Raw genomic sequence first — 12,571 nt, 5'->3', positions numbered from 1 at the left:
AGCAGACCTGCAAAGAGTTTTAGAATACAAGTTTACATAAAAAAGTCACAGCCCTGGTTTCCTACAGAGAGATCTTTTCAATTTCAATTATACGCATTCATCATTTTTCAAGTAAAACTAGCATTTCACCTGTGACTTTTGGTACTGTGTTTTACATTTTCTGGTCTTCACAGAATGGCAATAAAAATGATTTTGCCAAAATAATGTCATTAATCCCATTCAGTCAAGCCACCATGAATGCAAATCCCCCGAAAGGTCTGCTCTTTCTGCAGTATTTGAAAACACATGTAATTAACATCCAACAAGAAAAAATATGTGCGTGTAATTACCTAGCAAAACCATAGAGTCCTGTCGGTATCCATTTCATTTTTCTAACTCCTTGCTTTTGTTTTGCTAGGTCTTGTCCTTGTTTAGACTGCAAGACCAACAATTAGAGGCAACTCTGAATTTGGATACCTACGTCTGCATTTCAGGGAACTACTTGAAGTATGGTTAATTTTTTTTAGGGATGAGACAATCATTATCCTTTCCACTTTAGTGCAAGCCAAAGGTTCTAGGACCTCAATAAGTACATAGCACTGGGCATGTCTCTCTGCACCTGAACACCTTGAAGTTCTGGGTTCAGCTGGTAACTGGAATCTTTTGGGGCCTGATATAGTCAGCTAGGAAAAACAGCAGTAACCCACGAACTGCAGGTGTCCATGGCATCTCTACTTTAGTTAACTTCCTTTAGAAACAGGGCCTGCAGCACAGGCAGTAGAAGCCATACAAGCAGTCGAAAGTCCGTTCTGAAAGGCAGCCTGTAGTGCCTTCCAATTATTTCTCCACAAAGTTTCAGGATCCCATCTTAACTACAGTAAAGACATCCTCAAAATTATGGAATACTCACCCTACTTTAAATGCAATTAAATTAAGCTATCAGTTGCATTAAATATAACTGATTTACCACTCTTACAAATATATGCCTAAAAATTTAGGACTATTATTACACCTACACAGTTTGGACCACTAAGTATGCAAAGTCTCCCAAAAGACACCAAGAAATTCATGCCAGACATATACTCACAACAGTAAACAATGTTCTCCTGGACAAGCAGTTGCTGCTATTTTTCAGCCCTATTCAGAATTACTGATCATATCAGGCAAGAAAGAAGAACAATTACTATTAAGTGGAACTGCTATTAGGCTTTACTGATGAACATCTCCGCCAGCTACTAAATTTAGCCTCTTTTTATCAAGAAAAATGATTTACGAGGTCAAGACTCACTAACCCTCCTAGTACAGTTCATGTACAAAGTTTTAATTTGGCTTAAATACAAAAAATGAGCCCGAAGTTTCTAAATGCAGATGAACCCAAGCACATCTGCAAACACTAGCAAGGAAAATAACCAGCCCACTCTCACCACCTCTCCCGCCCCCACACTCCCAACAATTCTTCTACTGCATGTCAGTGAAGAAAGTCAATTTCATACAGTAATGCTCTCCCTCAAGTGAAAAGGAGTTTCACATTAGGAGTTTCTAGAGAGGTAGGAATCGTTCTCTCCACTGATACTTAAATTATTTGGAAAAGTGGAGAGCGTTGTAAAATATATGTCTCTGGATTCTACTTTACACCTTATGTCTAAGTTAAGTATACTACAGTTCCTATTGGCAAAGCCATTTTTCTTTGAAGTACTCTGAAGTCACGCCTCGGACATTCAACTTCTGAAATTCATAGTAGATTAGTTTGCCTGCAAGGAGCACTAATTGACAATTTCAAATCCTGTTGGGAATTCACTGTTTCTACAAGGCCTGGATATACGAGGCTCAACTTTATTTTGCAGAGTGTTTTGTCAAGATGTTATGGCCATGCTCCTATAAAAGTCAGAAGAAGAAACATGAACAAGATAACCGCAGGAAAAAATTAAGTGGTGATGGAAAAACCTTTGCCAGGAGTAACCTCAAGTAAACAGAGTATACTTCAAATCATGTCTTGGAGCAAAAGCCCTCTTCAAATGTTAGCAGCAGTTAGCACAATAGGCCTTTTGTTGTTTACAACAATAAATGAGGTGCCATTCTGCTTTCATCAGAAGGCTTCTGAGGGACATATAAGCAACCTATGTTCCACAAATCATTCCAGGTTCTTTTGCAGGTTTTGCTCAGTGACAAATGGTTGTGCGACTGTCAAAATAAGTGTCTGCACTTGCAGAACATGCAATAGGATAAAAGGTCAAACCCAGCATATAAATATACACAACACAGGCTGCTAATTGCAGATGGAATAAACAAAAAAAACCCACATAGTCCTCTAGCATGATATTTATACAGAATATTCTACAAATCACTCTTTGCTATATGACAATTTTGGCCAACCATATCAGTTACAATTTTTAAAATTAGTGATCAATATAAGCTGAGGTAACAGAACAAAAAAGGACGTCTTTAAGATCACAAATAAATATACGAGAATAACCATACTTTGGGCAGACTGAAATAGCTGTTTTGCTCCTGTAATGTGATAGGACTCTGCCTGGTTATTTAAAATTCTTAACATGGCATGAAACCTAACCCTAATGGCTTCTGAATAGGGAAAACTTCTGGAAAAGTTAAAATTAATGAGACAGTAAATAAAGCTATAAGTAGTACAGTAGAACTATTTCCAGTACAATGCCGACCCAGCCAACTGAGCTGGAGCCATCTGGCATAAACACAGACACAAGCAGGATCTAAAGCTTGAGATGATATTTCTGGGGTGCTCTCAAAAGAATAATGATTCATCTGCTTTTCCATTTTGAAAAGAGTGGATGGGGAACCTCCGACAGTATGCTTAGGTTCAACAGTTTGCAAAGCTATTGCATATTGTAATCCTGAAAATCAGATATGAGGAAAGGGAAAACTTTATTCAGGCACAAAATTATTGTCACAAAAAAACCCTGAAAAATTATAAGCTCTGAGAAAATGAAAAATATTTTTAATAAGTGAAAAGTGGAATAATTGTTATGTAGTCCAAAACTCAGTCTATAAGAAATAGCCACCTTCAACTGCTCCCTACTTCATCAATGGTATTGCTGTTAGAGGCCAAACTCAAAGCTCCACAGATTTACTGGCTTTCCTGCCGATTGTTTCAAATATTACCTCTTCCTCAACTGTAGGCAGTTATTTTGCCATTTTCATCTGATACATGGAATTCTAGATAATTAACTGCCTTGGGAGTCTGCTGATTTGAGGATTAATGCTGTATTCTCCTGTATGGGTCTTAGGAAGCAAGATGCCTGAGTGACAGGGAGTACTTTTCAATGGAATTACCACTCCTGAAAATTCAGCTGCTGGTAGGGCTTTCCTCCAAAGGGCTGAATTTATTATGCATGCTCTTGAGGCAGTTTCACATATTGCAAGAGGTTCATTGCAATATATACATTCATTTATATTTCATACTATACAATGGTTTTCATGCATTTGCAAGTTCATAACAAAATCAAAACTAAGTTTTAAAGCCTAGCTAGCACTGGATTATAGTATATTATGCAAACAATCAAAGCAATCAACCTTTAGTACTTTTGGTAACAATTCCTCTCAATCTCTGACTTTCTTATTATTATCTAATAGCTCACGAACTGTCTGCACAAAAGATTAAAAGACTTTCAAAGAGAGGTCAAAAAGGTCTTTCAAGTGCAGCGTGATTCCATTAGTTCACCCATTCAGGATGCTAGTCATAAAATCCCTTTTGTTTATGTTGCTTGAGAACAGTAGCAAGGGAAATATTAAAGCATTTTGAGATCTGTGACAGCTAACTAGCAAGTGTTTATTGCTACAGGACTGCAAGGAGCTAGACATGATTCTTACAAGAAAGAAATAAAAGAAAATAGAAATATCAACGGCAAGCCTGGCTTCTCTTCTGAAGAAGTTATTGGACATTGATAAGGCAGAAACATTAAAAACATTTAGAAATGTATTATTTATGAAGAGGCTGTCATTAGGAATTTATCAAAGGGAGATTAAGGCTCACAAATCTGTCTGAATTCTCAAAGTACATTGCTGAATCAGTAGATATAAAGACAGTGGAAACTATCTTCATTTCAACATTTGATACTTTAATATCTAACAGCTTGATTTGCAGCCTCACAATCAGAAAACACAGCTTAAAGAGGACAGCTACAGGACAACAGAAGGCGAGTTCTCCCTTGAAAGGAACACAGAGACCAAAAAAGGTCTCCTACGGCATCCTTATGAACAGAACTACAATTTCACAGGGCAATTCCCACAGCTTAAAGTATTATTAAAACCACTTGAGCTCTGTGGTTCATATGGGTTCTGAGCCCCAATACTGCAAACATGGTAAACCCAGGAATGTATGCTGTTTCATGTGTGTATAAAGTACCAGGCATGAGGAAGAACTGTACCAAATAAAACTATCCTCACATCCCGAAGAATGGCCCAACATACAGCAATAGTAAAGAAAGGGGGCAAGCAATACCTCAAATTATGCACAGAACACTCATAGGCGCAGGTTGTGCTACCCCTAGTGAATACCAAAATCTGTGCTGATTTAACTTAGGTATTAATTAATTTATTCTATACAGACAACCAAGGTTTAGCCTAGTTCACATCTTTTTAGACATTTTTAAGGACATTAACTAGTAGTTTGGCATCAAGGTATCTTGTTCCAGAAAAAGAGGGAGGGGAAAAAAAGTCGGACCAAAGCTTTAACAACTAACCAGTTATGCTATGTTATTCAAGAGTGGAACAGGCAAAGGCATGGAAGACACATCAGAGACATATATTCCTGATTGAACTACAGACAAATAAAGACTTTAAATATTTATCCTTGCTCAAACTGAAAAAAATAAAAGGGTTTATGGAATAAAAGTAGGCCTCAAATGTCTTCACATTAAGATCCATTAACATGGGGTATTAATATGAGGGGTCCCAGACAAAAATTGGAAAACCGAGGATTGATAAACTAATATACAAGATTTCATTTTTCTTTGGGTAGGTGGGAATTTTTCCATCAGCTAACAGAAGCAGTATATTTTATGAAACAGAAGCACTGTCTCAAAATGGAAAATGAAATAACTTAGTGCTAGAAATCTACCTATTTCAATTCCAATAACACATTATTAAACTCTGAAATTCTCAATTATTTAGTATGGATATCCGATCTTAAGGTAATGTTTTACATTCTACAATCTGAGAGAGAGAGAAAAAAAAAGACTGAAATTGTGATAACTGTTTTTATTGATTGAATTACAATATTAATATAACTGGCAAATTGTACCTTTTCCCAGAAACTTCTGAAAAAAATAGAAGGTTGATATTTCAGATTGATTTCCGGCCCCCTCCCAGAGTGTGTGAAAAGCACTTAGGCAAACCACTGCACATTTAAAACAAAGTGTTATAAAAAGGTAAGTAGAATATATTTGGATACTTAAATGCTTATCTATTTCAGACCTTGATTCTGCATGTGTCTAATGGGGTAGATTATCCAGGAAGATGAGGGAGGAGTATACAGATTTCACAATTTCCCTTTCATTTTGAGAAAAGCATTTTTATGATCCTGGCCATTCTAAACCTCAGTCTAGTCTCAAATGAACATTAAAAATGAAAATTTAGACCTGCTGCCCAACATTGCTAGTAGGGATATTTAACAAGCCTGAGATATTACAGTAAATTGTGCTCATAAACTCTCTACACAAAAGAATGAGTCAGAGTACAAGGTTGAAAAAATCATTTGCCAGTGACTGAATGTAGAAAGCCAGTGCCAGCTTTCAGACAAAGGTTTTGACAACAGTTTGATTGTCATCAAGATATTGAAGACCACTCTAACAAATACCTTCATCATGCTGGATTAGAGTTGAAATGTAGGTCTATGCAGAAATAAGGAGGTCACATTCTGCTATGCATATTATTACATGGTAATCTCCTCTCCTCATCAGATCTTCACATCTCCTGTCCCAAGTTCTGCTATGAATTATAGATATTGTTCTGACAAAACTATTAAGAAGATGAAATAGCAGCCAGGCTACTTCAATACTTTATATCTGAAACTTGAAACAAGGAAAAATATATTTAGAAAAGACTCCCCGATGTGCAGGAGTTAGGTTCTGAAATAGACTACCTCTAGTTTGAAGAACCTCAATAAATCCTTATTTTGACATACTAACCACTTGCAGAGAAGTGAATGCCAAGGAAACAAATAACAGCAACTAAATTACTGTTGAAAAGAAGAACATTACTTACATTGCTGTCTTTGCAATTTCTGATTCAAATTCACAGTGGTATTTTTTTTAAACTAGAAAGGAAAGACCTCAAAACCATAATTCAGACCTATGAGGGCAGAGAACACACTGCAGGTCTACGAGTTTATCACCTACCGTATCAGGCAAACCCCAAATTAATCCCACTAACAAACAGATGGATTTATTCTTCAGTTACACAATTAAGTAGGAACTGGTGGACTGCATGCTGAAAAAAGGAACTTTCTTTGAAGGCAACTGCCAATTCCACCTTTTTTTTTTCTTCTTAAACTAACTCAAAATTATTTACTTGATCATGGCTATAAGAGAAGCACATTTACTACGATACATGAATAACACATATATGTGTAGAGAACAACTTACGCACTTGAAGAATTTCTTACATCACATATTTATAGTTCTGCCACAACTGCCATTACAGCGGTGGTGATTATTCACCTAACACAATATTGGTTTTTTCACCTTGAACCTCTAAGTTTCCATCACACTGAAAATTCAGCAAGGTGGGAACCTGCGTGAAACCTGCTGGTTTCACACAATATACTTTCTCAAGTGCACCTTTTACATACAAAACATATACCTAAAATAACTTTGAAGGTGCAATTAGATGCAAAGCTTGATTACCTGCGGGTGTACCTCGAGCTTCCAGAACTCCCAGCAGTCTAGTCATTATGAGTCACCCTTCAATGCATTAGCTCTAAACGAGCCAGATGTGTTGAAATATTTAAGTCCTTAGTTAAACCCTGGGGATTTCAGAGATATTCTCCTAGCTGTAATGCATTTGCATATCTTGCTAAAGAGATACAGAGTTATGTGCACACGTTGAAGGCACAAGAGTTTCTACAAAATGCCTTAAAATACAGTCAGGTTTTCATTAAATCTCTTAAGTTTACTTTTTAATGTATTATCCAGAAAGGAAACACAAAGTATTTAGTCTATCACTTGAAATTAATTGTTAGGGTCTATAAAGGCATTTTTTCACTAGAAAGTTATGGGTACAGGGAGCTTTGGAAATAATAAAAACATGATACACTTAACTAAAAATTCAGTTATTTCACTCAGTTTGAACCACAGGAATAAACAGACACAAGAAAAAAACAAAACTCCTAACAAATTCCCTCAAAGATTACAAAAATCAGTGCATCTCAAAACATTACTGATGTCAAATGACAAACCTATGCTGCCTTCAAATGGAAGTGCTATCCAAGTCACCTACCCACAGCAACACTACCACTCTTTGAGGACATAAATGAATGGAATATGCTTTCTACTTGTGCAGCACTATTCCATTTTCTGATTACAGTAAGATAAGCCGGAACTAGTTGAACAAAAGGCATCACTTCATTCAGTTTCAAACATGATTAATCTAACAAGACAGCAAAGAAAACTACATATAAGCAAATGCAGAGCAAAACCGAGGAAAGCAAAAGGATATTCACTGGGTAACTCTGAGGCTTTTCTATAAATTGGATTGTCAGTGACACTATGAGTTAAGATGTTGTTACAGATAGTAATACTAACAAACAGGGCTTCTGCTTTTTCATCTTTCCATTTTAGCATGAAAGTACCTTCAGCATCAGCAGACTAGGTATTGTAAATCAGCTGTTTCAATTTCAAATACTTTAATACTGTGATTAATTGGGAACCATACATATTACTTACGGTTTAACATCCCTTGAAGTAATGTCATTCTGGACTTGGTCAGATACATGTTCTCTGCACTCATGGCCAAATAACCCATCCACAGCCATGATTTTTTGTTTGTTTGTTTTTATTCTAGATGCCAATTTAATTCCTGTCTACTTACCACAGTAACGGCACCAAATAAAAACGCTATTCTGCCCATGCACCTGCCACTCCCCCCCCACCCCCAAAACCCCAAACCAACAACCCCCAAACCCTTAGTCAAACTATTATGGCATCTATTGTAGTCACACTTCTAAGAAAATATTCAAAGTGTTGATGAAAAAGCTTGCTACTTTCAAAATATGATCTCATTTCAAAATATGATCTATTGGGTTTTCAGCTGGTTCTTCTAAACCCATTAGGCATTTCAGCAGGAAGCTTTTGTTTTGACTGACTAAAAGCTGTTCCTCTGGTTACTAAATGGATACCTGGGTCTGGCTCCAACACCAAAGACAGATACCCATTTACCAGTAGTTAATGTCTGGTGTATTTAAAAGTGAAGATACATCTTCCATGATGCTCAAGATATTCAAAGATACTTTTTGACAAAAACACCTAAACCAAAGGTACATTAATATAGTGAAGGGCACCTGCACATTTCTTGATGGCATGGATATCAAGGCTTTTATTTAAGCAGTATCCAGGAAGGGAAGTATTTATTCATATATACTGCAATTTAGTAACTGTAAATACACCTTTAGGTTCTGAAATTTAAGCAAGACCTCTAGAAGATTAACTACAGCCTAAGGCTTTGCTGGAATTATACGCACATTGTATACACCGGTGAAGTAGATTGCAACTATGTGATTTTCAACAGAACTGACTGTTGATATGATTTGAGTTTCCTTTATGGTACCAAAAATATAATAAAGCATTACTAGGTGAATGTTTACTAGTTAATATACATATATTGCATATACACACAGAGACATATTTCATCTCAAAATGTATTTTAAAAATACTCCAGATCTTTCACATGATTTAACATAGCTATTTCAGTACTGCATAAAAATACCTCATCAGCTAGATACCTACATATAAGCTCCAAGATTCATTCCCCTCTGCAAATGCAAACTCTAGTCTGCTTTTAAACAAAATTCTCTGCACTGATTCCCTTGATCTAGGGACTCCTGTGAAACAATGTTACTTTCAATAAGAACAGAAAGCAGTCAATCGTAGCCAGAACTGAACATGCAAGATGGGATTTTTGCTTCTCTGCAGAACAGGTAGCTGAACTTATTGCTTATCAGAATGGAAATCTTCCTGGGAAGCCTGTGTTAAGTGAAGCAAATCCAGCAACACTCAAAAGGTGAAGCGTGTTGATGCTTAGCAGCAAATTCTATAGAACTTGCATGTCAGCCAGTCCCCACTAACAGCTTCAGCTCACATATGCCATGGCCATACGTTCTGCAACAGCTTTTACTGACTCCTATTCAAGTGTCCTTTCAGAAAATCAGCTGTTACGCCAACAAATTGTTGAGTTCAAGATAAGCACAGGTATTTTCACCTTTCTTTTCTCTCCCAGCCTCTACATGTTCCAATATCCATTAAAAGAAACTACAGAACAACTTTTATGAGACTATCTCAGAACTTTGTTTTCATTCATGTTATAGAGGCTGAATTTCTGCATGCTTCAGCTGAAAAGTGAAAGGTAATTTATCAGCTGCTTTCAATCTGGAAGCTAATGCATTCAGTTCTTCTGGTGAAGAAGGTTAACCAAGCTCTTCTATACTATTCCCCTCTTCCTATATAGGAAGATTTTAAACCCTTTAATTTCAAGTGAACAAGGTGGCAAAATCATTTTACACAGAAAATTAGTTTTGTAAGCAGATTACATTTTCAGCACCATGTGCTCTCTTATATGACCTACTGCTTTAAACTAAGGGACTGTAATATTTCTTAGGGACTGCACTGCTACAGTGAAATTCTGAAATTTGCAATAATCTGCTTGCGTGCAAGTTGTTTAATTCCATGCCTGTAGAACATTTAGCTAGTTTTCCCAAAGCAAATCACAAACATATTCTAACTTAAGTCCAACTTTAAATTTTTTTAATAAAAAGTAAAATCGCATTTCGCAGGACTTGTCTTTCAGTAAAACATGAAATCTAAAGTAATTTTCTAGGCAGATAACCATGTCCAAACATATCTGAGAACTTGAACAACTTCACGGGTGAAGCAGACACAAGTGAAACTTATAGTACAAAGTCATGCAAGAATTTGTGCCTGTGGAACTTGAGGTAAGTTACAACATCACAGAAAAATGAACATATAAACTCATTATAATGAATAAAATTAAATTTAAGTTGAATGCTTTCGTTATATACAAGAAATATGATTTCCTTACTTTTTTTTTTAATACTACAATAAAAAGATAAACAGGAAAGAACAGAAAGGACCATCATCATAGGGCTAAAAATCAAAGTCTGATGCAATTCAAAGCAGGAACTAAGCAAGGAAATAAACTTTTATTGTTAACTAGACAGTGTCTCTAACCAAGCCTGCTAGGGAAAACCTTACTTATTTAAATATCTGTGCTGCTTCAAGGACCAAAGTCACATCACTAAAGCCATGAGGGATACCTATCTTCATTTGCCTTTCCCCCATCACTCTCCCTGAAAGATGATAACAAATCCCATTCACGGTGCCATTCCCACAGAAGTACTGGCAATTTGCATTGGAAGAGGACTTTGCAGCAAAGGGAAAAGGGAAGAGCGAAGAATGGAAAAGGGGACTCACTGGGTCCCAGCAGGACTTGCACTGCAGCATCGTCAGCCATGACTCTGACTTCTGTGCAACACAGACTGCCAGCTGACTGTCCAGGCAGGTGGGATAGCCAACAGATAACAACTCTTCTCTTAGCCAGAACAAACCTATCTATTTATTATTTCTAAATGAAGTAAGGTATCTTTTGACAATGAAAATTCTAACAAAAACATCATCATCAGTACGGTAATGACATTTTTCATACTGGATGTTTAAAAGGCAGCAAACTAAGACCAAGCTATCCCTCTCCCCTGAACCCATATAGTAAAGTCACTTCTACTGGGCTGTTAAGAGAAGAGTGCCTGGTAGTATGTACCATCTGAGAACCTCCCCTAAATACTTTTTCTTCAGAAATTAAAATAAAAGCATAGGTAGGCCTTTTGTTTCTTAGATCAGCTAGAATGAACCTGTCTTCTCAACATACGAAAGCAAAAGTACTGGGTTCTCTCTGAAACACTTTAGCTAGCCTACAAATGCACTGAGAATGTACTTAGATAATCTTCCAGGCCAGTCACATGAACTTTTGGATTTGTAAAACACTGTCCATATCATTGAGGAGTTTGGTAATGATATCTGAACCAATTGATATGAACTTCTTTGACTGCAATACAAAGATTGATTTGCTAGTATTCCTGGTTTCAGTTCTCACACATTTAGCATCTACTAGCTCCCCTCTGATTTTGGTAACTATGTATCTACTGGTCTTGAGCAACCAGAAGAAGAGAAGGAACTGCAGGGAAATAAGCACTTCCAAATTAATTATTTTTGCCAATCACTGAATTTCTTATTAAAAAAAAATAATTACTGAAGCACAGAATAGAAAAATAGAGGAGCATCTTTCCTCTTAGCAGCCATAGAAATAATATCTCTAGGTGCACTTTCCATAGATCCTGAACTCTGGCTTGCTTCTGCTTCCATGAACAGGAGCAGAATACTTACACTAACTTCAGAGCTGCCAAAGCACACTTTGCAAAATCCTACCAAAAAAATAATTTTATTGTTAAACAAAAAAATTAAGTTAGCATAAAAATAATCAATCTTTGAACTGTAAATAATCCTTCAAGGAGATCTATATTATATCATCCCTCTCAAACCACTAAAGAGTTCTGACTTCCAAAAGCAATCCTTGGACTGGTATCAAAATTGGCTTGTTGATTGAACTATGCATATATGAAAGCAAAATTAGAACAAAAAGGATTTTGTGAAAACCAGCATTAGAGAAAACATTTTTCACATCCATTTAACACAAACTTGTCACAAGAGCGTAATTGCAAACAAAAATGTAATTTACCTATAACTACATCATGGCCATCAACCAGGCCTGCAGAGAACAGCTCCTGAGAAACGCCATCTGCTGTGTCTGTCCAAAAGGTGAAATGAATAAGTATGAGAGCCCACAAAAACAACAAAAAGTATCAGTCATCCAATGCAATTTAACAAAAATATATTTTAGTTCCAAAACACCCATGGAGGCAGGCTTGAATTCAAAATTATCTTTAATTAGGAGGAAAAAAGATAATTATCTTATCGGCCTCTGCACAGCAAATCACATGAGCTGATGATTTGATTCACTGCAAATCCCCTACAGACCTTTCCTGGCCACTAGCATTTCTCCTCTATTATCTAACTACATACTCCTACAGTTTACAAGTTCAGTATCTTCACAACCAAGAAAATAAACTATGTTTTGGTGTGGTTTTCACTGTTTTCTTTATCCCCTCCATTGTCCTGCATATCTAGACAGCGATATGCTATATAGGCTTTCTTGTTTGTTACCAGTGGGGCAAAGGAGTTACATGAACAGTCATTATTTTGAGCTTTAGGCTTAAAATAGCTTTTAAGTACTGTGACCCAGGAAATTAAGAGCTTTGGATCGATATTCCATCAAT

At 36.5% G+C, this 12,571-nt stretch overlaps 1 protein-coding gene across 1 annotated transcript in view; it reads right to left on the bottom strand.

Annotated features, from left to right (window-relative positions):
- The window catches only part of STK39 (serine/threonine kinase 39), a 109,044-nt gene that overhangs the window by 9,397 nt on the left and 87,076 nt on the right, over positions 1–12,571 (bottom strand). Inside the window, exon 15 of the mRNA XM_075028530.1 lies at positions 11,974–12,042. Coding sequence (XP_074884631.1) covers positions 11,974–12,042 — 69 coding nt within the window. The remainder of the gene's footprint in view (positions 1–11,973; positions 12,043–12,571) is intronic.

The sequence above is a fragment of the Buteo buteo genome, chromosome 5 (genome assembly GCF_964188355.1).
Source record: "Buteo buteo chromosome 5, bButBut1.hap1.1, whole genome shotgun sequence".
In the NCBI taxonomy this organism is placed as follows: domain Eukaryota; kingdom Metazoa; phylum Chordata; class Aves; order Accipitriformes; family Accipitridae; genus Buteo; species Buteo buteo.
This window is presented reverse-complemented; position numbering and strand designations above follow the sequence as displayed.